The sequence below is a fragment of the Lycium barbarum genome, chromosome 1 (genome assembly GCF_019175385.1).
Source record: "Lycium barbarum isolate Lr01 chromosome 1, ASM1917538v2, whole genome shotgun sequence".
Classification (NCBI taxonomy): domain Eukaryota; kingdom Viridiplantae; phylum Streptophyta; class Magnoliopsida; order Solanales; family Solanaceae; genus Lycium; species Lycium barbarum.
This window is the reverse complement of record NC_083337.1, coordinates 139,233,387-139,259,916: the sequence shown is the minus strand read 5'-3', so window position 1 is coordinate 139,259,916 and position 26,530 is coordinate 139,233,387. Positions and strand designations below refer to the sequence as shown.

Here is a 26,530-nt window from a genome sequence, read left to right as displayed (position 1 = left end):
AATTTTGTGGTGAAATTTCACATTTGTTGTAGCGGTTGAATTGATTAGCAAATAACTATAAAAGAACTAGATGGCTTGTGCCCAACACTTCGGATTATAGTGTATCTATATATATGTAGTTGCGTTTAGATAGTGTTAATATATATATATATATATATATATAGAGAGAGAGAGAGAGAGAGAGAGAGAGAGAGAGAGAGAGAGAGAGAGAGAGAGACTATATTGATAATAAACATACATAAGTTTGTACTGTTTTTATGGATATATATATATACACTATGTTTAAAATACGATTAATATAACATTGTAGTTTGTACTCCATATCTAAAACTTTATTATATTCGTGTTTGCTATGAAAATTTATTAATACTTTTTAAAAGAGAAGATTTGTTTAAAAGAAATCTATTTTCCTCTCTTTGAGATAAAATAATAGCAATATTTAAGCATCAGTTGATACTTTCAATTTTAATTCAATTAATTTAAAGGTGTAAAATACTTATTATTTTTTATCAAATTTTGATTTGGATAATTTTAATTCAAATTATTAAATTAATTTTACATGTTTAAAACGAAAATAAATTGATTTTCTATTTAAACGAAAAAATGCTATTTTTTAAATTTTGGTAAATATTCTCGGTTTAGCTCATTTTACTTGTAGAAAAATAGAAGTATAACAAAGTATTTATATCTACTTTTCAGAAGAGTTGGTAATATAAAGTATAAAACGTCATTTTTTTGCCCTTAAATAAAAAAGTGGGTGGGACCACAAAGGATTTTTTTGCCCTTAAATAAAAAAGTAGGACCGAACACGGACGACGATCTTGTCTCTATAAACCGAATCTTCTATATAGCAGTAATAGTAAAATAATACATATAATTATTTTTATCAAATTTTGATTTGGATAATTTTAATTCAAATTATTATATTAATTTTACATGTTTAAAATGAAACAAAGTAGAAATTTTATTTTCTATTTAAATGAAGAAATTCTATTTTTTAATTTTTAGTAAATATTTTTTGTTTAATTCATTTTACTTGTCATGTTGTTTTTTACACGATTTTTTTAAGGAAACGTTAATTAGAATTATAATTTCACTAATTTACCTTATTAATTATTTGATCTCCATTTAATATTATTTTTTCTTTTATGACATTAATCTCATTTATTAGAGTAAGGAAAAAATGAAAAAGTAATTAAATTCTATCTTATTTTTTCTTTTCTCATTTATTAGAGTAAGGAAAAAATGAAAAAGTAATTAAATTCTATCTTATTTTAATATATAAGTATTTTAAGTATGTTGCTGTACAATAATTTCATTTGCTCCCACTAATGGGTTGATACGCATGTGGCAATGAATCCATCATTATTGATTTAATTGTTTGATTTTCTAAACACTTTTTTTTAACATTGTTTGTTTTTTGAATATGAGATTCACTTTTTTTTTTTTTTTAATATTGCTTGATTTTGTTAATATGGGGTTCACTTTTTTTTGCCGTGAGTTTGGACGTGGTGGATTCCACTTTTTTTTCTTCTCCTTTTTTTAAAAATACTGGTTGGTGTTTAATATGGGGTCCATAATTTGTTTTTAATACTGATTGGTGTTTAATATGGGGCTATGAAGAACTTCTATTTTTTAATTTTTAATAAATATTTGTTTAACTCATTTTACTTGTCATGTTGTTTTTACATGGTTTTTTAAGGAAACGTCAATAGGAATTATAATTTCACTAATTTACCTTATTAATTATTTGATCTCCATTTAATATTTTTTTTAAGACATTAATCTTTTTTCACATTTATTAGAGTAAGGAAAAAATGAAAAAGTAATTAAATTCTATTCCACTTTTTTTTCCCGTGAGTTTGGATGTGGTGGGTTCCACTTTTTTTCTTATCTTTTTTTTTAATACTGATTGGTGTTTAATATGGTGCCCAATATTTTTTTTTAATATTAGTTGTTGTTTAATATATATGGGGCCCACAATTTTTAACATTGTTTTTTTTAATATGGGATTCACCTTTTTTTTTTTTTTTTTTTTTTTTTTAATATTGCTTGATTTTGTTAATATGGGATCCAGTTTTTTTTCCCCGTGAGTTTGGATGTGGTGGGTTTCACTTTTTTTTTTTTTTTATAATACTGGTTGGTGTTTAATATGGTGTCCAATATTTTTTTTTAATATTAGTTTTTGTTGGGGTCCACAATTTTTTTTCCACTTTTTTTTTTGACATTGTTTGTTTTTTTAATATGAGATTCACTTTATATATATATATATATATATTGCTTGATTTTGTCAATATGGGATACTCTGTTCAAAACACGATTAATATAACATTGTAGTTTGTGCTCCGTATTTAAAAGTTTATTATATTAGTGTTTGCTACGAATACGCACGTGGCAATGAATCCATCATTATTGACTTAATGAGATACTTTGAAAATTACATGAATATTGTTTGATTTTTTAATATGGGGTGCACTTTTTTTTTACATTATTAATTTGCACTATTTTTTTAATATTAGTTATTGTTTAATATATATGGGGCCCATAATTTTTTTTTGTGTAGAAAAATTAAAATTATGAAGCCCACATTTTTTTTTTAATATTAGTTTTACACTATATAGAAGAGATGGGGCTCACAATTTTTTTTTTAATTAAAGTGGAACGGACGACGAAAACATGAGCCCCAACCGCCTCTTCTATACAGTGTAATTACATGTGACATGCCATTTGAAAACTACCTTTAGATGTTGGAGTACTGTCTGTACTTGACGTTCCAAAGTCCAAACTAACAAGAATAATTTGGTCGGTAATCAAGTAGATTAGTAGGAGGAAAAAGAACAGTCAGTGCAAGAGTAAGAGAAGATTATCCTAGAATTGAAGTAATTAAGCTGTATGGTAAAATGGAAACAAGACTTTCTCTTTTTGACTTGGTGACCCTCTTTGTCTTTTACTTCAGCAATAACCATAGTAGGCTTTAAAGAGGAGTACTGGAGTAGTGCGCATGAACTGTTACTTTTTCGAATCCAATCGAATCTGTGAAAAATATTCATCCTATAACAGGTTGTTCATACTTTCACCAACAAGGAAGATAAATACATGCTATGTTTTGGTGATAAAGTCAGAAATTCTGACAACAACAAATTTAAAAACTTCAAAAAATATTAATGGAGTTACTTGTATCACTATCCTAGACTAGAAACGTCATCTATATTAAAAGGTTTCAGTAATTTAGGTTCAATCCAGTTTCTTCAAATTCAGCCCCAACAATTCTGAATTAGTAAATTTGGATGGCTCCGTAATTTATGATTTAGGTCTAATACCGATGTGGATCAATAAATCAGTATCACCTATTTAATTAAAGCCTCATATATGTCATCTCATAATTCCGTTAAAAGGGGACATTTATAATCTTAAAGGACAATTGGGGGCCTAATAGATGGAAGGAGGAGCATTTTTAACCCGAAAACTAACGTTTAGGAGCATTTTTAATCCTTTTCCGTATATAATTCTTTTTTGTCTTTTTTGTATAGTGTAATTTTTCGATAAAAGAAATTCAGTTGAACCCTTTTCTCGGATCACATAGCTCCGTCCCTGCTCTTATTCATGCATGGTAAGGTATGGTAGTATAATTTCCATTTTAGGTTTTCTTAAAAATGTTCTTCTATTACATACCAAAGTAGTTCGATATCAATTTGTGCGATAGGTAAGTTGGTAATTACAATTTCTTCGATTTCCATTTACATACATAATATAGAAATGCTAGATAAAACACAAGATATCTTTGTAAGATCATCTTTTTCTATTCAAATTATAACTCGATATATAAGACATTTTCCTCCTTCATAGTAACGTTCAAAATAGAGTTTAAAATTGAGATAAGGGTAAAAAACACACCTCAACTATAATTTTTTTTGTATTTCCTACCTGAACTATTCAAAGTGATACTTTCCTACCTAAACTATCATCAGATAGTTAGCAAAACACACCTCGACTTATAAATGATGGTGCGTGTACTACACTAGCTTTTTTTTTTATTTAAAGCACATCTCGACTTATAAATGATGGTGCGTGTACTCCACATGCATGGCACTCCGCGCGGATAAATAATGTCACCGTGGCAGAACTAATTGTTAGGTTAAAAGTTAATTCCACCGTGGATAAAAAATTATTAGGTTAAAAGACTGACAATTATTGGAATAGGATGTCCGGTGTGAATTTTACAAACTATGGCTGAGACCCATGAATTTTTACAATGACCCGTTTTCTAATTTTACCCAAATATTACCTCCCTTAACTTTTAACCTAACAATTATTTATCCACGATTGAATTAACTTTTAACCTAACAATTAGTTCTACCACGATGGAATTATTTATCCACGTGGAGTATCATGTGGCATGATTTTAAATTAAAAAAAACGAGTGTAGTACACGCACTGTCATTTATAAGTCGAGATGTGTTTTGCTAATTATCTGGTGATAATTTAGGTAGGAAAATTTCACTTCGGATAGTCGGAAACACACACAAAAAAAAAGTGATAGTTAAAGTGTATTTTTGACCCTTATCTCTTTAAAAGTTTTATTTCAAAAATGTTGCCAAACAATGGTAGACATGGAGTGCTAGTAATTTTGAATAGCGGGGAAGAAAGATGATAAGTGTAAGTAATATTGTAGGAGGGGAAGCGATGGGCAAAACCCATACTCATACAGATGGAGAAATGTCAGGAAAAACTGAAGGTCTTGACTTAGTCTTAGTGTGGACCAAATATAATGTTGGTGTTATTATGAAATTGAAAGATGTCGGAATGGAGGGGACTTCCAAAGCTCTGATGACACATGTTAGAGTTAAATCACGTAGTTAGATATTGTTAGGATTCATTTTACACACTAGATATTTGGGCCTGGTCATTATGGGCTGATTTGTATTATATTTATCAGTGTATACACTTAGTGGGTAAGTCTTTGTTAGTTGGGCTGAGTAAGTCTTCCGGGTCAAAATCAATACACGGCCCATATATCATTTGTAAACTACACGGAACATTCCAGATTTTTCTTTCTCTCTGAATCATGAAGTGAAAAAATTCTCTCTCTACATTCATCTCATTATTTTCATTTCTTTGTCAATTTTGAGTCAAAATTCGTCTGTTAACATGGTATCAGAGCCTAGATCTTGATAGATCTAGTGATTACGAGTGGTGCGATATTACCCTCGATCATTTTTTTGTGATTTTTATGTGAAAGTTTGGTTGTTTGGTCGTTTTCCGCAAATTTTGAGTTTGTTCCTGCTCAGAATCGCTCAGATCTCCAAATTTGAGATTAGGTTTCGTTTGGCTCAGTTTTCAATCAATGATTTCGTACTTCGAATCTGTTCTCGAGGTTAGGTTTCGTTTGGTTCATTCCTTAATCGGTAAATTTCTCGACTCACACTTTGTTTGTCTTGCTACTGATTACCTCACTCGTGAATAAATTTCGACTCGTGGATAGTTGTTGATTTTTCGTTGGTTGTTTTTTTTTTGTTGGTATTTGCGGTGTACAATCTGTTGAATTTTTATTTTGTTTTTGACTATCATGACAAACGGCACTGACTCCACACCTGTTTCTCGTACTTCCTTTCACCCCGATGATTATACTCATCCCTGTCATCCCCTATACGTTCACCCGTCTGATGTGTTAGGTTCATCGTTAGTACCAGTTCCCTTCGATGGCAATGGGTATAGTAGTTGGCGAAGAACCATCTTAGTTGCCTTGTCTGTACGTAATAAGCTTGACTTTATCAAGAATATCTCTGATAGACCACCTGAGGCTTCACCCTTGGCAAGACAGTGGCAACGTTGCAATGACTTAGTCGTCTCGTGGCTAATAAATTCCCTTCAGAAAGACATAGCCCGTAGTGTAGAATACTCAGAATTGGCTAAAGATATTTGGGGTGAACTAGAGGACAAATATGGTCAGGCAGATGGGAGTAGAGTTTTTGAACTTAAGAAGGAATTATCCCACATTTCCCAGGGTCCTTTAGACATAGCATCCTACTTTAATAAAATCAAACAACTATGGGATGAGATTGGTTCCATTTCCACTAGTCACTGTTCTTGTGGAGGAAGCAAGAAGAATGATGATGAACAAAAGGTCTACCAATTCCTCATGGGTCTTAATGACACATACATTCAAGTTAGGAGCAACATATTAATGATGAAACCCCTTCCAACTATAAGTACTGTATACAGCATCCTCCTGGCTGATGAGAAGCAGAGACACATATCTAGTACTTCTCAGTTTTCTTCAGGTTCTGCTTCTTTCAATGCTGGTGCTTCTACCTTTAAAAATCACCCTGGTTCATCATCCTCTTACCCTGGACCATCCAGACCACCTTTCCCTTCCAAAGTAAACTTTGACTCTCACAAATCATCTCTCATATGCAAATACTGCAAAAGGCCTGGACATAGCATTGATAAGTGCTATAGGCTTCATGGTTTCCCTCCTAATTTCAAATTCACTAAGCCCAATGGTCCTCGAAAGTCAGCTGCTCATGTTGACCTTGATACCTCCCATGATAATCTCGGGGGATTTGGTTGTTCTGCTGGCCTTGGAGAATCAGACCAGCCTCCTGTATTGCCTGGTCTCACTCAGGAACAACATTCTCAGCTATTGTCCCTGCTGCAGCAGACTCACATCTCAACTTCTTCACCTTCCAATTTCCTAGGATCTGCAAATTTTGCTGGTAAGTTGCTGCCTGATAAGGATAGGTTTAGAACTTGTTTACTTACCAAGATAGAAAACACTATATGGATCATAGATTCTGGTGCCTCTGATCACATGACATCTGATAAATCCTTGCTTTTTAACCTACAAACTCTACCTGTGCCATACTTAGTGTCCCTTCCAAATGGATACAAAGTTAAGGTTACAAATATTGGATCCTTAATTCTGTTTCCTGGCCTTGTGCTTCATAATGTCCTATACATTCCTAGTTTCAAGCACAACCTTATATATGTGTATAGAATGGTTGTCAAACCTGGTCATTCTGTTAACTTTACCAATACTGCATGTACTTTACAGGGCCCTTCTCTGAAGAAGCCAATGGTACTTGGTAGGGCTGACAGTGGCCTGTACAAGCTATGCCATCTTCCTACTGCATTAGCATATGAGTCTTCCTTTGTAAATACTTCATTTGTTTCTTCTTTTGCAGACAGTCTTTCTACAATTCCTAGTTCTGTCCCTACTGTTCCTAGTATGCCTGCACATGTTTGTACTGATTCTGATGTTGCTGATGTGATTGGCAATGTAAATATGAATAAGACTGATGTTGTTTGGCATTATAGACTTGGTCATTTACCTTTCTCTAAAATGAAATCTATTTCACCCATTGGATCCCAGTTCCCTTCTAAGCAATCCTTTGACTGTCCCATTTGCCCTCTAGCCAAACAGTCTAGGTTGTCTTTCCCTGATAACTCTATTAAGAGCACCGCACCCTTTCAGCTCATACACATTGATATCTGGGGTCCATATAACACTTCTACTTATGATGGGTCCAGATATTTCCTTACAATTGTTGATGACCACACTAGAGCCACCTGGACACACTTATTAGGAGCCAAAAGCAATGCTTTTACCATCCTTAAGGCTTTTCTAAGTATGATATCCACTCAGTTTCACACTAAGGTTCAGATAGTTAGAAGTGACAATGCTTTGGAGTTAGGTTCCAGCACCTCTGGATCTCAATTCTTTTCTGATCATGGCATTATCCACCAAACTTCCTGTCCACACACCCCTCAACAAAATGGGGTTGTGGAGAGGAAGCATAGGCACCTATTGGATACTGCCAGAGCTCTACTATTTCAGTCTCATCTTCCCCTTAAATTCTGGGGGGATTGTATTCTTACAGCCACTTACCTCATTAATAGATTCCCCTCTCCTCTACTTAACCACAAGACCCCTTTTGAACTTCTATATGGCACATCCCCATCCTATAATCACCTTAAGGCTTTTGGATGTCTGTGCTATTCCACTGTTCCTAAGCCACATCAAGATAAATTTCACCCTAAAGCTACTCCCTGCATTTTTATAGGCTACCCTTTTGCCAAGAAGGGTTTCAAGCTCTATAATCTCCTCACTAAATCCTGTTTTATATCCAGGGATGTCATCTTTCATGAACATATATTCCCCTATAGTGTTTCTTCAACTGGTTCATACTCTCCTTCCCCATTTCCTCCTCCAGCCTGTTTTGATGATCCTACTCCTCTTCCTCCAATCTCCCACTCCTCTTGTCCTCCAATTTCTGCACCTCCCTCTCCTTCCTCACCACTACAACCTTCACCTCCTGATCCAGTCCCTTCTTCCCCTCATGTTCCACCCATTGCACCTCGAGTCTCCACCAGAACTAGGCATCAACCTACTTACCTACAGGGCTATGTTTGCCAGACCTCTAACTCCACTTCCACTGCCAATGCTGTTGATTCCTATCCTATTCTCAGTCAGTCACCTGTTCTTGAACCTTTCACTTACTCTCAAGCTGCTACTGTTCCTGAGTGGCAGGATGCCATGAGAAAGGAGTTTGAAGCCTTAGAGGCCAACTCTACCTGGGATATAGTGGAACTGCCTCCTGGCAAGAAGCCTATTGGGTGTAAGTGGGTGTATAAAGTTAAGTATAAAGCTGATGGGAGTATTGAACGATATAAAGCTAGGTTGGTAGTTAGGGGGGACACTCAGATTGAGGGGATTGACTTCCATGAGACTTTCTCTCTTGTTGTCAAAATGTCCACCATTAAAACTCTTGTTGCTGTTGCTGTCAAGCAACAATGGCCCCTTTATCAGTTGGATGTCAACAATGCCTTTCTACATGGTGATTTGGATGAAGAGGTGTTTATGAAACTCCTTCCTGGTCTCTCAGTTCCTGATTCTACCTCTTCTTCTGCTCCTTTAGTTTGCAAGCTTCAAAAATCCCTTTATGGACTGAGACAAGCATCAAGACAGTGGTATGCCAAGCTGTCTCAGGCTCTTCAAACTAGGGGTTACTGCCACTCACTTAATGATTACTCCTTATTCACAAAAGGCTCTGGGGACTCCTTAGTAATATTGGCTGTTTATGTGGATGACATTGTCTTGACTGGTACTGATTCTGGTGAGATTTCTGCCCTCAAATCATTTCTCCATGACCAGTTCAAAATTAAGGACTTGGGTCTGCTTAATTACTTCCTTGGTATAGAGGTATTATACACTCCATCTGGGGTTCTGCTTCATCAGAGAAAATTTGTGATTGATTTGCTTAAGGAGTTCCACTCTGATGTCTCTTCGCTTGTAGTCTGTCCCTTAGAGTTGCATGAGAAACTTAAAGCTGGGGTTGGTACTCCCTTACCCAACCCTGAAGCTTATAGAAGTCTAGTGGGCAAGTTGAATTTCCTTACCCACACTCGACCAGACTTGGCTTTTGCTGTCCAACACCTGAGTCAGTTTATGCAACTCCCTTGTATTCCTCACATGAAAGCTGCTCTTCATTTACTGAGATACCTCAGAGGGACCTCTGATCATGGACTGTTTTTCACTAATGACTGTGATATGTCCCTTCAAGTGTTTTGTGATAGTGACTGGGGGGGCTGTCCTGATAGCCGAAGGTCTGTGACTGGGTTCTGTATACTTCTTGGTGGCAGTTTGATATGCTGGAAATCGAAAAAGCAACCTGTGGTTTCTTTATCTTCAGCTGAAGCTGAGTACAGATCACTGAGCAAAGCTGTGGCTGAACTCACCTGGTTGGCAAGGCTGTTATCTGATTTTGGTTTTCCTGTTGCTTGTCCCATTGCTGTGTTTTGTGACAACCAAGCTGCCATTCACATTGCCAAGAATCCGGTATTTCATGAGCGTACTAAGCACATTGAACTGGATTGTCACTTTGTTAGACACAAGCTCACTGATGGATTGATTTCGCTGCATCACACATCAACCTCCACTCAACTTGCTGATGTGCTTACCAAAAGCTTGCCTGGTGCTGCTCATCGTCTACATCTTGCCAAGTTGGGGGTTGTGCCACCGCCCTCCAACTTGCGGGGGGGTGTTAGAGTTAAATCACGTAGTTAGATATTGTTAGGATTCATTTTACACACTAGATATTTGGGCCTGGTCATTATGGGCTGATTTGTATTATATTTATCAGTGTATACACTTAGTGGGTAAGTCTTTGTTAGTTGGGCTGAGTAAGTCTTCCGGGTCAAAATCAATACACGGCCCATATATCATTTGTAAACTACACGGAACATTCCAGATTTTTCTTTCTCTCTGAATCATGAAGTGAAAAAAATTCTCTCTCTACATTCATCTCATTATTTTCATTTCTTTGTCAATTTTGAGTCAAAATTCGTCTGTTAACACAAGAAGCCATGTTTAGCCCATTACTTTGTGGCAGCTCATTTTGCAGCAAAGTAGCAAAACAAGAAACACTTCACCAAAAATGTGACATTTTATTCTTTATCACTCACAAAGGAATTGGACTAGCTTGCAACCATGGTTATTATATCTCAGAGGGAAAACCATTAAGTAGGTGAAAAAAAAGAGCTAGAAAACAAACAAGGAAATATGTCGGAGATGAGGAGATCGAATATTTAATTCATTGCCTTCAGGGGCATATATCCCCCACTCTGTTTCTTTTTATTTTTAAGGGAAAAAGGCCACAAATGTTCTTTAATCATGGGAAATAAAATAATTTTATCCTCCGTTTGATTTTGGTCTCAAATATATCTTTATCGTTAGTAGACTGATTCAAATTTGCCCCTCAACTATGAAAAGTAGAAGAAATTTACTCTCCATTTGAATTTATTCCCAAATAGCCTTTTCGATAAGGGCATATTTGAGACCAAATTCAATTGGAGGACAAAATTATTTTATTTTCCTATATCTGATGGACATTTTTGACCCTTTTTTCTATTTTTAGTAATTGATAAATCTTTCACAATATATAATGAGTCTATCTTTTTACCCTTTTCCCACTATCACTTATCTACTTTCTTTGTTCTTCTTTTTAAAACTGAGTACATTGAGTTATCATGATTCTCATCATTCAATTTTGGTACATAAGTTCATTGTTATTTCCAGGGGCGGAGCGACACTAGTGGAAGAGTGTTCAGCCGAACACCCTTCGCCGGAAAATTACGTTGTATATATAGTTAATATATTGTATATATCGGATAAATCCAAACTGTTGAATACCCTTGACAATACCAACAGTGATGGCTCAGCGGTTAAGGGTGTTCAAATTTACCTCAGGGTCGCGAGTTCGATTCCTTTCGTCTCGCCTTCGATTTTACATTTTTCCAAAACGAAGTAGTGTTCTACTAGCTGGGCTGCATACTAAGGCCCATCTTTGACATCAACAATTTAATTTCAAATGGAGCATCTTATTTTTATTGTTTACTAATTTTATCTTTTGAAATATTCTCTCCTCCTTTATATTTTTTATTTATTTTAACAACATGATTCCCTCGTATAATATAATTCTTGTAAGGGCTCTTTCTATTATTATTGGAAGAACACTAAAATTTTGATGAGAATAATAATTTGTTATTATTTAAAGAAGAGAATTAATTTGTTGTCTTTGCACTAAAATTGATTTATATGCATAAAAAGATTAGGTGCAAAGTAAAAACAGCCTTTTCATTGTCTGTGAATATCCTGGTGATAATAACACAGTTTCCTAGCTCTATTTTCCAATTTTTTTTTTGTTGAATTATATCTTTTCTAATTAAAATACCTTATGATACAGTTTGAAATTTCAATAGGAAAATATTTTTAAATAATACAGAATTTTAGTCTTCTAAATAAAATGCACTACATGAATAATAATTTTTTTGGGATTCTGTAGTGACTTATATAAATAAAAGTATCTAGTATTAATTATTTACCTTCTCGAACGATTTGAATAACATATTCAAATTATACTTTCACTAAAAGAATTTCGTTTGTTGACTTTTACGTTAGTTTTGATTTGTACTATTGTTAATTTTATAACAAGTACTTTTATGAGTTGGCTTAATATTATATATAGTTTGACTTAAATTTCTCGATGCACCCATCGGTAGATTTTTTTTATATGTATATACATCTTCAAAGTTTGAACACCCTTATCGAAAACTCTAGCTCCGCCACTGGTTATTTCTACTTACATTATTGAGTTCGTTATGCTTCTTTGAAGATTCCTATTGCCTCTAGCTGCCAATCTTGAATTTGTCATTTCTTTGAATGAAATAACAAAACCACAAGGGCTATAATCTCGAATTTGTCCTCTTGCCCTTGCAAGAAATCCGTGCAACCAACCCCCTTTGTTTATTAAGTTAAAAATAATTGAACCTACTAACACGTTTCTCCTTCACAAGATAATGATTTTAATGGGCAACAAGCAACTAAATCATTTCTCCAAGATAACAAGTTCCTCGTTCCAACTCCCAAATATACAAATGCACTTAACCATGTAGCTGGGAGAAAAAAAAAACGCATCCAACAAATTTAATTAAAAGATTGACAAATTAAAGTGAAAATACATGCAACTTAACTAAAATGAAGTGAAAAAAAAATGATTTGGAACACATATATGTTGCATTCATTTGTTTAATTGGTGGATAGTCCAAGTTTTTTTTTCGAGCTGAGAGCGAGGTATAAAAACAATTGTAATTGAGTATTGACCAAAAACCTTCTACTCGTATTGAATTTATATATTCTTTTTGAGTGGGAAGGAAGAATGTTGTTAAACCAGATTGGTTGATCATTTAATTAGTTAAACCAACGTACCAGTCGCAGCAAAATATAGTTAAATTTGGCTCAGAACTTATAGGTAGGAGTACTTACAACTGAGGTAACTATATAAAAAAAAGAGCAGTTCGGTGCACTAAGCTCATGCTATGCGCGGGATCCGGGAAAGGGCCGGACCACAAGGGTCTATTGTACGCAGCCTTACCTTACATTTCTGCAAGAGGCTGTTTTCACGGCTCGAACCCGTGACCTCCTGATCACATGACAACAACTTTACCAGTTATGCCAAGGCTCCCCTTCAAGATAACTATATAATAGTAGAATAAATATTTGTCGCTAGGGATATTAATATTCATTTTAAAAAATTCGTAATTGGCGGAGTCCTGTAGGAGAATTCAATTGTTCCAATATTATTACAGTATGAAATTATGAAATACCCGCGCACTGAGTTTTTTATATGGATTTCTTCTTGGTCAAATTGAGACCAATTTTAATTCCTACTTGTTTAATCTGATTTGACTTGACAAATGAAAGACAGCTGACTTCTTTGTTGTTGTTGGGTTACATAAAAGGTTCTGTAACTAAAAAAAAAAAAAAAATCATTTATTGTAATTCTTCAGTTTCAATTTATGTGAACCTATTTTCTTATTAGTTCGTGTAAAAAAAAAAATTATTTTCTATATTTGGAAACACTTTACCTTTATGTAATGATTTATAGTCATACAAAATATATGTGACTCATTTAGAACCACAAGTTTAAAAATCTTCTCTTCTTTCTTAAATTTCGTGTCCAGTCAAATAGATTCACATAAATTGAAACGGAGGGGGTAGTAGATTATTGTGAGCCTGTTTGGATGGCTTAAAAAAAGCAGCTTATAAGCTGGAAACAACTTATAAGCAAAAAAAAAAATAAGTTGGGAGTTGTGCACCCAACGTATTTTTTTTTGCTTATAAGTTGTTTCCAGCTTATAAGCTGCTTTGGATAAGCTAAGTTAAACTGACCCAATTAATTTTTTGAGCTTATTTTAAGTATAAAATGACTTTAAACTGGTCAGTCAAACATTCAAAAAAGCTAAAAACAGCTTATAAGCAACTTTATAAGTCAATCCAAACGGACTCTGTGTTTAATGAGTTTAGTGGCCATGCCTTTCTTTTGTTTAAAAAAAAAAATTGAAAAATAGGGCACAGGATCAGCACGTATTTTTACCGAAGGAAGTATTATCTCAGCATAAATGCCGATACGAGTACTTGCCCATGCAATTAAAAGTTTATTAATATATGAAAACTTATTTGTTAAAGGACAAAAACACATATCCCTCCACCTATAACCCGAAGTTCCGACTTTAAGTAGGCGTTTGGCCATAGATATAAAAAACAAATTCATTTTTTTTAGAATTTTTGAAGTTGGAGTTGGAGTTGTGTTTGACCATAGTTTTTGAAATTGTAGTTTTTGGTGAAATATAATTGTAAAAAAGTGAAAAAAGTGAATTTTTTTTAAAAACAATTTTTTTGAGTTTTTGGTATTCCGGAATACAACTTCAAGTTGTATTCAGAATATTTACGGCCAAACGCCCAAAAGTAAAAAAAGTGAAAAAAAAATCAAAAAAAAAAGTGAATAATTTTTATGGCCAAACGGCACCTAAGTCTTTCAATGCAAAAAAAGCTTAGTAGGGATGTTTCCTCTTAAATAGGTGAGAATTCGAATTATCTGAAGCCCTAAAGCAGGTATCAGACATCAATCGGGAAATCCAAAATAATTTAAGTATTAGATTACCATGGGACCCTAATCAATTATTTTCTCCATTTTACTTTGCTTAAAACTATTTATTTCTTAATCCGTTTAAAAATATCTATTTATTCTTTTAATAAAAAACTTTTATAGTAGTACAAATGTCGAAACACATTATTTACCACACAAATATTATGATATATTTAAAATTACAACCAGTAGCAAAGCCAATTGGGTGAAAGGGGAACCCTCTTCGATAAAAAAAAAGACACTGTATATATCTAAGGTTAGAATATTTTTTATGTATATATAATATAATACTCTCCTTAGATTCTTCGTGTGTTTACTTACTTATATTTTGAATCTCCTTACTGAAAATTCTAGCTCCGTCACTGATTACAAGTCTAATAATTTTCTTTCTTTCTTAAGTTTTATATCAGAGTCAAATTATATCAAACAACTTAAAACACAGAAATGCTAATTATTCATTAAATACCTAGTAAAAAATAAGAAAAAAGTAGAATACAAAAAGAGAGAGGTGAGAGGAGGGGTGGTGGGTAGACTCCTGCAATGTGGGCAAAATAGGGTGGCGCACAATTGAAGAACCAAACAAGACATTACATACACACATACGTATACAGAGCCTACTTTCCTTTACTTGTCTCTCTATTTCGGTCCATCCATAATACTATCACGTCTCTCAAGATTTTTTTTTTTCACTTCCCCAGTTTAAGTCCCTTCTTGTTCTTCCATTAATTACTATATTTGCTTCTTCATTTTATAGAACAAGAGGGACACAGAGGGGAAATTAATTTCTTATCTCATCCATTCTATTTTATAGAAACAAGTTGGACCCATGTAAGCAAATAATCTTGTATCTTTTCTTTTTCTTCTTCTTTCCTTTTTTTTTTTATGTTTTTTTTTTCTTTCTGTAATTTATTGGTTGCCTGTTAAAGCTGGTAATTTGCTATGTGGGGTTTCATTTTCGTGTGGAAATGACTGTTGGGTATTTGCTAGTTCCTTTGGTTTAAAAGCTTGACGGTTCATATTTTGTATATACAGGAACTATAGTAGTATAAGATAAAAAAGAGTTCCTTTTCTTGAAATTGTACTTTGTGAAGTTATATTGGTGTGGATTGGGATCCTTGCTGGATCTATTTGTTTTTTTTTTGGTTATTGTAATGTTAAAAAGTAGAGTTTTTATTGTTGCCACTAGAATAATGAAATTGCTTTTTACTTGGTAGTTGTATTTGTGATTCTCTTTGTTTGACTAAATTGTAATATTTTAAATTTCTTTGTGTTTTTTAGGCTTAACAAGGACAGAATAATTCAGCACATGCCTAGAGCTTAAAAAAAGGTGATTTCTTGAAGTGGGGTTTCATGGGGTGAACTCAAAGGGTATAATGGGTAGCAGTATCAGTGATGATGAAGAAAGTTTATTTTTTGATGCTTCTGAGAATATCGATAATTGTGTGACTAGTAGCTACCAGTATGATGTGTGGACTAGAAGTCCTAGCAGTGTTAGAGAGCGCCGTAAGGAATTCTTTAGTTGGATGGGGTTACATGTAAATGCTGGAGAAGATTCACTAGATGTATATGGAAGTTCTGATGCTAGTTGTGAAATCGAACGGATTACGGAGAGTAGCGAGGCTGTGGTGCGAACCTCAATTCTTGAAGACGCTTTTCCTCTACCTAGTTTGTCTGAAGGTGTTTTGGGTTCATATAAAGAGTTGGATTCAAATGAAACATTTGTGTGTCGGAATAGTAATCTAGATAGTGAAAGTGATTGCAATGTACATGACCAAGCCGAGAATAATCACAGAACTATGAAATTGGAACGGCAACTGATGACTCAGCAACTTGGACAACGAGAATTTGAGGTCAATGGAGATGATGGGAGGAAATTTAATGTAGTGAAGAGGCGTTTATTAAGTAGATTGCGAACACTAACGTGCATTGTAAATGGCAGAGGGAGAAGTAACAATTTGAAGGCCGACAGCTCCAGCTCTGTCCAAAAGTCTAGGGTTCAGAGGGCTAAGGTTCACCATCGCAAGAAGCGATTAAAAGAACTGTCTGCCCTTTTTATAGGACAAGATGTCCAGGCTCATGAAGGTTCTATCTTAACTATGAAATTCAGCCTTGATGGACAATACCTAGCCAGTGCTGGTGAAGATAAGATTGTGCGTGTATGGAAAGTGGTGGAAGATGAGAGATCCAATGAAATTGATATTCACGACTTAGATCCGTCTTCCATGTACTTCACGGTGAACCATCTTTCGCAACTGGATCCTTTGGTGACAGAAAAAGAGAGAATCAATAAATTGAGGGGTCTAAAGAAAACAAAAGAGTCTTCCTGTGTCATTTTCCCGCCTAAGGTCTTTCGAATTTTGGAAGAACCGCTGCATGTTTTCCAAGGACATAGTGGGGATATATTGGATGTTTCGTGGTCAAAGAACAATGTATGTTTATTGCATTATACTTGATTAAAGTTTTCTGAACAATTCTTGATCTGATCAAGTTTCTTTTATGATTTATTATTCCTGCAGTGTTTGCTTTCATCATCAACTGACAAAACTGTTCGTCTATGGCAAGTTGGATGTGATAAATGCCTCAAAGTTTTTTCACACAGTAATTATGGTAATGCGCCAAACCTTTTGTGAGATCATTCTATATTTTCTGATTAGCCAATCTGTTATAAGTTTCCGACATTTTAGTTCCAAACTGCATTACTCACTTCTTTTCTTTCTTTTTGGTTTTCAGTGACGTGCATACAATTTAACCCAGTAAATGATGATTACTTCATCAGTGGTTCAATAGATGGAAAAGTTCGCATTTGGTCAATTAGCAGCGGTCAAGTTGTGAGTTGGACGGACATAATAGACATTGTGACTGCTATTTCCTATCGTCCTGACGGGAAGGTATGTTAATTTGTATCTTCTTTCCTGTTACGAATATAGATTCAGAAATTCAAGCAGTTCATTTAACAAGTTATCTACTTTTCATGCAGGGTGGGATTATTGGTTCTATAGCAGGCACGTGTTGCTTTTTTAGTTTAATAGGTAATGGTGCCTCTTTTCTTTCTCCAAGCTTTTATCTCAGAGTAGTATTACTCTTACCTGATTGTAATTTTAGTTTGTATGAGCATCATGTGTTTGTCACATGTCAATTTCTGATGCACATTATACAATTCTTATGAAATAGTGAATGAAAGAATGCGAATATAGTTTACAGTGGCCGAGAATTGTGGTCCATTTTTTTACGGCTAATGTATGGATAGTGTGTTAGATTAAATATCAAATTAGAAATGTGTTTTGACATTTCCGGACAATCACAGATCATGAGATTCAACTGGAGGAGCAGATTTGTTTGGGCAGTAAGAAGAAGTCCCTTTGCAAAAGAATTACTGGCTTTCAGGTTAGCATACATCACCAAGATATATTGCCTGCACTGCTTTATTAGATGTTCTGGATAGCAATGTAATAAGATGCTGATAAATCATTACTTCAATGCAGTATCTACCACAAGACCCAAGTAAAGTAATTGTTACTTGTGCTGACTCCCTAGTAAGAATCCTTAGTGGGATCAATGTGATTGGAAAATTCAAAGGTATGTTCCTTCTCGAGTTATAGATGATAACCTATTTTCTATGCCTATTTTCCTGTCATTTGAGTGGCTTCTCCATTCTTTTCGCGTCAATGAGGAGTTCTTGTAGTTGATATTGCAGTAGTGTCCAAATATGGGACTTGCTGTCAACCTATTTTTTCTCCTTTGTCTCTTCTTCTTTTAATGTTGTGCTACTTTATTCTCTAGGCCTAAGAAATGCAGGAAGCCATCTCTCTGCTGCTTTCTCCTCAGATGGGAAGCATATCATCTCTGCATCTGAAGATTCTAATGTCTATCTATGGAACTCTCACATTCCAGAAGATTCTTCTGTGTCCCAACCTGAAGCAGTGAGATCATTTGAGTTCTTCTATAGTGGTGCATCCATTGCAATACCTTGGTCTGGCCTGAAAAATGTCAACCACGACAATCAGTATCACTCACAAGGACTAAGTCAAAGCTCAAACAATTTCCCGTTCCGGCCTTCTTCTCCTTTCTCTTTAGGACAAGGGTTGTCTTTAGAGGCAATTCCTAAGGGATCTGCGACCTGGCCTGAAGAGAAGCTTCCACTGTCAAGTCCTTGGTCTGTGCCTAAAGTGATGCGTAAATCTCAATACAAGTTTCTCAAAAGTTCTTGTCAGAGTTCATCCACTTCTCATGCGTGGGGTTTAGTTATTGTTACTGCAGGCTATGATGGGCGAATAAGGTCATATCATAATTATGGACTGCCTTCGCCACTTTGACAAGTATATCTTCAGTGTTTCCAAGGAAGTGGAAGTGATCTCCTCTTTTGGCACCTCCTACTTGACAGAGTTCACTATTGCAATGAGAGCTCCATATGAGATATGATGTTTGACCGGCCCCTTTAGGTATTTACAAGTCATATCAGAGTTTGCTTGGATATACCTGATCTTGCCACTAGTTTGGCACCTAATTTTAATTTATTAGCACCATTCATCCACCAACCCTGGAAGGAAATGAATATTTTACAAGAGGTCAAACCTAATATGCTTATCCATATGAGGTGCCTGCGGGGCCTTACATAATTCTCTTTCTTTGGTTATCTAAATGAGACCAGGGAAGGAGCTAGTGGCTGTAATTTGCTCCAAGGAGAAATGGTGGGGAACTTCATCTTTTATGCATGCTGGCTGTTCTGAAATAATTGAAGTGTTGTCTGCCATACAGTCAGGCCATTGAAGATAGGAGTAACCACACGTTGATTGTGAAGGTGCGGGCCACTTCCTGCTGAATTGGAGTGTCATAGCAGCTGAACGTGCATGAGATCTCAGTGCTAATGTCACTTGCTAATAAAGTAAGAAGGCTTTGGGGCTGGTGCTCTGCTCTACCCCTGCTTGGAACAGCAGGTTTTTTCTGGTAAAAAGGGAGGTTCATTATAGAGGCTGCTGGTAACACGGTTTTTTTTGGTGCATGGTTCTAAACTCAGTGGATCATGCGTTCCCTCCTCTACCCTTCTCCACTTAAATACTAAGTTTTTGTCTACGCCGGGGTTCAAACTTGTGACGTACGCTGCGCTCTTACCACTAGATCAAAGACCGGGGGCGAGGCTGTTGTAACATAGTTACACTAACATAGATGGCATTTTCAAAGTTAAAGCTCCAAATTGTATTTAGTAGCATCACAATGTTGGTACAACACACAACAACAAATGTGACTTCATTGATTAGTTCTTCTGTACAGAAATCAGTAGTTATTAGTGTATATGTCATGTATATGCATAGAGCTGAGCGCTCTTCTTGCAAAATTGTTAATAGCAGCTGAACCTTGTTTTGAGGTTCAACGATTTTGCTTCCAAGTATCATCATTGTAGTCTTTGAATTATGAGATATTGATTAATTCATTGGTGAATTCTGGTGACAATGAGCCAATTTGCATGCATGTTGATGTTGGAGCTAATACAGAATGTCAGTCAGCAAATCTGATATAGTCATCCCTCGGGTTCCTTTTGGGCTACAAGCATGGCCCTATCAAGCAGTTGCATTACATAAGGTAGGGCTGATTTTCGCAAATGTTCCTTCTTTAGGTTACCATTTAAATTTTGTCCCTTATTTTTAAAGGTTGAAGATATATAACCCTTGAGACTGATAAAACATTAGACAATCGTTTAATGTCCACAAAATTTTAAATCATGATCTAAAGTTTTCTTATAAAATTTTCACTTTGCTCAAAAGAGGTGTTTAGGTTGCGGTTTAAAGATCCATAAGTTGCAAGGATCATTTATTAAATAATTGTCTTAAAAAATGACAACCCGTGAAATTTTGAAGGAAATTACACCCAATGACCTTGCAAATGAGTTAAGTCTTGAACTTTTCATCCTTGCTGGCCCCATATGCAAACCTTAAGTTCCAAATTTTTAAAACTTGCAGTTTTTCCCATGGGGCAAGAAAGATCAAAAGTTCAAGACCAATTGAACAACTAAAGTGTGTAATTGCTCTCCATGAAATCAATTACGTACGTTAAATTTAGAGGTGTCCCTACACCCTGAGCATAGCGGGAGCTTAGTGCACCGGACTGCCCTTAATTCTAGAGGTGTCCCCTAGCATTTTCACTCCCCTGACTAGGTTCACTCATCCCCTTTCGATATGAAAAGGCTTATTTTAAGAAAACACAACTTCCTAACTTTTTCCCAGCCATAATCAGCATAGTCATGGATAGATGGAGGGAGTAATAACACAATTACACAAAATTAGCACGATTTGTTACCTACTGAGTTATGTTCTGGTTCGTGAAGATGTTTGCTTAGATAGGTAAACTCTGGCGATATGAAAAAAGTAAAATAACTTTAAAGTAAACCTACAGCCGCAGAAGTTGTAATGCCTGAATTAGCAGAGTAATAACACATACTTAGCATAATTTGTTAACTATTGGGTTTTAATCTGGTTCATTATGAAGTTTTCTTAAATAAAGTGATGATAATTAAATTTAGATAAATAACCCTACGACCACAGAAGTTGTAATGCCTGAAAACTTGACAAGAACATGTTGTCAATGCTTCTGAGGGCCAATTTTGCACTGTTAGCTTCAGAAACATAAAGTACAACAGCCTCTCACTGGCATTTGCTATTTTCCTAGAGCAAGCAAGGCACTTGGTAAAGAATATCGCGGTAAAGGAACAATAAAAGGCAGCTTGTTCGTGCTTAAATGTTTGACCTTGTAACAAAACTGCCGACGGACAAACACCTCATACAACACTTCATGGGAAAAATCAGTCTATAATAAGGACAAAAAGAAAATATTACAGTTAATACCAGAATTACATTTCCATTTCCTCTGTTTGGAGTCAGGGGATTAATATGACGAAGTTGGTGATGCCAGTTCTGAAAAAAAAAAAAAAACAGAAAAAAACGTAAGCTGTCCAGTAGAGATAGGGCTGCAAAATTTTGACACTGACCAAATGCAAAGAAGCAACCATTATGGATCAGGAAATTAACTTTTTCTTTTGGATGTCACAATACTATTTGGGCTAAATCAAGACAACTTCTAAAAATGGAAAGCACCACTTTTTTATTTATTTATGAAGATCATGGAAAGCACTACTTAAGTTGGCGTCATGCACCTAATAATTAATTAGTCCACGTCCCTGCGATAAGAATGTCACTCTTGTTCTCCATCAAGAAAATTTGGCATTTGTAACAAGTCTTTGACAGATAATAACCAAATGTCTTTTTGAACAAGCTCTTCCTAGAACCTCTCGACCTTTTCGACAGTAACCTAAATAAACAGTCAAACAGTACTTAAGTGATTAATTTGGACAATATATCTGAATTTCACCAACCGTAAGCTCCATTTAGAATGTTTTCCTTAACACGTACACAGAAATCTGTGAGTCACTTATATTAAGGAAAGATTTGTTAATCTTCTTCAGGTTTGGTATTCAGAAATTCCAACCATAAGGATTCCACACATCAAAGCACTCAACATAGAGCCAGCTGTCTAAAAGCTTCTTGACTTTGAGACAAAGGGTTTCCAAATGCTCGCTTAACAGACATAACCTAAACATCTAACCATAAAAATTGAAACTTAATCCCTCAAGAAGATCCAGTGGCAACCTTCTTTGCATGATTAAACAGAATCATGGTCCAACTAAGAGCAAACAGGATCCAGGGTAATTGTAGCCGGAAGCGATACAAGTTCTCCAATAAACAAATAATGAAAGATGTAGTTCACCTGCAATACATTTCCCAATGTATCTTATATTTAAACTAACAAATCAGATCGATCGCTTATTATATGAATGAATTGAATTCTTTTACAATTCATTGTGCAAGCTCCATGTGCTATGATGTCATAATCCTCTTCGAAAATCTCTGGAATGGAGTTCCTAAAGGAAACATTTGGAAATAAATAGTAAACATTTTTTCTTTTCTACACACCAGGAAGCATTGGGCTATTAGGCACTAAAAATGACAGAAACTTGCCCTGCCAATTCTCTAACAGCCCAAGTTAGTTTCCAAGAAATCATCGTTACATTTGTTAATAGATCCTATGTCCAACAAAAAAGCATGAAGTATAAGACAACCATTGGCAATACATGTGTCAACGTTGTACCAATACCAAGGGTAGCAGCTATTAACTTGATTCAACCTCTACAGTTCTCCATTAATAGGATAAAACTCTGAGAAACAACATGAGATAGGTCCTCTATAGATCCACTTAGAACCACAAGTCCGCTAATCTTTTAACTCCATTCTCTTCATTTGTTCCTTAAACCATTTTTCTGCAAGAATAGAAAAGAAAACCTCCATTCACTGACAGCTTTTCAGTTGATGAAGTAAATAAACCTTTTCCTCTCTTTCCTAACCGTCACAACCCTTAAGAGTCCATCCATTTGGCAGAAGAGGGCCAAGAAAACAATTCTATTAGCATCTGGAACTTTAAAACAATTGTTGTGCAAATGCCAACAACACATCCTTTAGTTGTTTCCAAGGCAGACGATAAACAGTCGATATGGTAAGAGTTAATTTTCCTAAAACCAATAGTTATATGAGAGCAAGCTTAAGCACAATAGTAGATGTGATCTTTTCATGACCTGTAGATCACAGCATCGGGGCATTGAAACAGCCTCTTTCAGACATGCAAGTGAAGGTTGTATGATATGCATCCACTCACTTCCTTCCCTTGTAGTAGCCAGATAGAACTTCTTACACGGGGTAAGCCCTTTTTTAGTAGTCTAATTATGACAAATCATTTGAACGCCATAGAGACATCCATCTAAGCAAAGACGTAGAGTGGAATGGACTATATGACTCCAAGCAATTGTAGAACTCATAGTCGAATGTTTAATTGGTTAACATAGAAAAGGACAGATACTAAATTCAACATTCAGAAACATAAATTGATAACATCTGTGAATGTATTCGTACATCCAAACACATAATCATTCTAGTAAGGCAAGAGATCCAAATTAAAAATGCCCTAATGTCCCGCAATGCTTGTGCACAATTAACAATATAGATTTTTTCAGTAATTAACGTTCAGATATACGGATCACCTACCAAGCAACATGGTATATTGCATTAACAACATGAAGCAATCACTACATTAACAATTTATTCTTATCATTGCCTCCCTGCTATCCACGTGTCTCAACAGATATATGTTCTATAGCTAAGCTAAATCAGAAGAAAAGGTAGTACTCTCTCCGTCCCGATTTATTTGAGACTTTTCGCGTCCCAGAAACAATTTGACTAATCCTTGAAGCTGGATTAGATCAACCAAATATTTTAAGATTAAGCTTTATCATATTCAAAAAATACTCCCTCTGTCCCAATTTATGTGGCACAGTTTGGATTTCGAGAATCAAACAGTTTAATTTTGACCGTGAATTCGGACATTGAATAAATTTACACATTTGGAAACTAGTTAAAAAGTACTATAAGTCACAATAATTGATAATTTAAAATAGTTAAAAGATATACTCCCTCTGTCTCAATTTATATGACACACTTCTCTTTTTAGTCAGTTCCAAAGAAAATTGACACATTTTCTTATTTGGCAACAATTTAACTTTAAACTTTACTTTTTAGAGATATCCATAACCACCCACATATCTTTAGCTTGTTTTAGACCATAAGATTCAAAAGTATTCCTTTATTTCTTAAACTATATGTCCAGTCAAACTACGTTACATAAATTGGGACGGAGGGAGTATGAAATATTAATGGTAAAAGAAAGACTTGTTTGAATCTAGAAATCCGAAAGTTGCCAGGTAAATTGGGACAGAGGGAGGAAACTTTCAAATGTTAGTCAAACATTCATGTTGGGACAGATGGAAATTACCCTTGAGGGTGATCAAACAGGGAGGTTGACAACGGAGGTAGAATTGTGAGCCTGAGGACAAGGATCAACATGAGAAGGCAAATTGTTCATAAACAAAGGCCTATCTTTAGCTTCTTCTTCTTCCTCATCATCAGATGCATATGTTGTCAGATTCACACATGCGCATCGCTCCAACGATGCGAAGAATGCCGAGGCGACACTCGTCCCGAACCACCTCGCAATACCATCTATCTTTTCGCACGACATTGTAGTAGTGCTCGACCAAAGAGATCTGACAAATCCCTCCTTAGTCGAGCGAGGAGAAGAGGTCTTTGTGTTGTCTGGTTTTTTGGCTGAAAAGGAAAATTGGAGGACAGATAGGCGAGGAGAATGCTCTATTTGACATGTGGTGGGTGGGTATTGGGTCTCTTTTTTTACCTTTAGAAACTTTTTTTTAATTTTACGAGATCTTCATTTTTTTTTCACGTAAGATATGTGAAAAAGGTAAGAGGTCAAAATCTCATTTTCTAAAAAATAATCACCTATCGTTGTGCCAATTTATATACGAGGATTGACCTATATGTTAATTTATTTATTTTTTATTATTATGATTTTTTCTAACTTTTTTTTCATATATTATGAATAAGTAAAATTATAGTACACTTTTTATGTAATTAGTAAATATATAAATTTGGACTGGAAGAATATTTCTTTCCGAATAAGTCAACTCCCATTATAGGTACTGGATCTCTTTCCGAAAATAATCGATCACCTGAGTTTTTTCTTACATTTGTCTACTGTCCAACGTTGCTTTTGCCTTTCCCCATGGAAAAGTTAACCCGCATGCGTCAAATGTTGGGTGGTCAAATGTCAATGCTTATTACTTTTTGGGGAAAGTACCAAATATACCCCTAAACTATACTTTCACCGTTTCATTTTATACGAGGATTTTGAACGGAGACGAAATTTCAGAAATAAATTAAAAAATAAATAAATTATGATTTATAACAAATTATAAAAGTTAGTGTGATTAGAAATCATTTTATTATAAATAAAAAAGTAAATTTAGAATTGAATTGTTACTAAAAAAGAGAAAAAATATCATGTAAATCGGGACGGAGAGAGTATGATTTAGTGTAAATATACCCACGGTTAAAAAAGTGATTTAATTATATCCCTACCGTTACACAATTGGCTCAAATATACCCTTTTCAGTTGAGGGAAGTGAAAAAATTAAGAGATAATTACAGTCAGTTTCAATTGAGGTACCAATGCTACCAAATTTAGCCTATATTTGAGTTTCTTGCCTACAATAGCCCATCTTCAGTTTAAACAAAAATTACTTGTCAAAAACCCATTCCCTTCTTCTTCCCTCCCCTCCCCTCCCCCCCCCCCCCCCCCTCCCTTTTTTTTTTTAGTTTTTTTTTTTAATTTCCCATCTTCCTCTGTCACGCCGGATCTTTAATTTTTTTTTTATTTCCCCTCTCCCTCTGTCACGTCAGATCTTTGATATTTGAACAGTTGGTTCTGGTGGTGGTATTGGAGTTCGCCGGAGAACGGAACTCCGGCGATGAGTGTATGTGAGTGTATATGAGTGTATAATATTGTATGTCGGTGTATATGGGTGTATACGTCGGAGAACGGAACTCCGACTATGACTATATATGGGTGTATAATATTGTATATGGGTATATATGGATATATGGGTTATAATATTGTATATGGATGTATTATATTGTATAATATTGTATATGAGTGTATATGGATATATAAGTTATAATATTGTATATGGGTGTATAATATTGTATATGAATGTATATGGGTGCATAATATTGCATACGGGTATATGGATATAAGGGTTATAATATTGTATATGGGTGTATAATATTTGTATATAGGTGTATATGAATGTATATGGGTATATGGATTATAATTTTTGTATAATATTGTATATGAGTGCATAATATTGTATATGAGTATATGGATTATAATATTGCATATGAGTGTATATGGGTATATGAATTATAATACTCTATTAAACAAAATTAAAAAATAATAATAAAAACATTTAAAAAAAAAACCAAAAAAGAAGGAGGCAGTGGAGAGAGAGGGGAGTTTTGGGTTAGAGCTTTGCAATGTAAGTTTTGGATTTTTTTTTTTTTTTTTTGCAATGTAAGTGACCTAATCGTATATGTATG

At 34.9% G+C, this 26,530-nt stretch overlaps 1 protein-coding gene and 1 long non-coding RNA gene across 2 annotated transcripts; one reads left to right on the top strand and one right to left on the bottom strand.

The window, feature by feature from the left end:
- Positions 1–15,095: 15,095 nt before the first annotated feature.
- LOC132639722 (WD repeat-containing protein YMR102C-like) lies at positions 15,096–19,934 on the top strand. Its single transcript, XM_060356154.1, has 8 exons — positions 15,096–15,314; positions 15,765–16,915; positions 17,003–17,093; positions 17,217–17,374; positions 17,464–17,515; positions 17,791–17,870; positions 17,969–18,062; positions 18,267–19,934. The coding sequence occupies exons 2-8, from the start codon at positions 15,860–15,862 to the stop codon at positions 18,797–18,799; spliced, it is 2,064 nt and encodes a 687-aa protein (XP_060212137.1). The 5' UTR covers positions 15,096–15,314; positions 15,765–15,859; the 3' UTR covers positions 18,800–19,934.
- A 1,226-nt stretch (positions 19,935–21,160) lies between these two features.
- On the bottom strand, positions 21,161–25,253 carry LOC132639716 (uncharacterized). Its single transcript, XR_009582118.1, has 2 exons — positions 24,354–25,253; positions 21,161–21,391 (listed from the first exon to the last, which is right to left on the bottom strand). It is a non-coding gene; the product is annotated as an uncharacterized LOC132639716 (long non-coding RNA).
- Between the last annotated feature and the right edge of the window lie 1,277 nt (positions 25,254–26,530).

Coding starts and splice junctions, on each gene's coding strand:
- LOC132639722 (XM_060356154.1), top strand. CDS start 15,860: ATGGGTAGCAGTATCAGTGATGATGAAGAAAGTTTATTTTTTGATGCT. Junction 17,094..17,216: donor TTTTTCACACAGTAATTATG/GTAATGCGCCAA, acceptor TTTGGTTTTCAG/TGACGTGCATACAATTTAAC. Junction 17,516..17,790: donor TTGCTTTTTTAGTTTAATAG/GTAATGGTGCCT, acceptor GGACAATCACAG/ATCATGAGATTCAACTGGAG.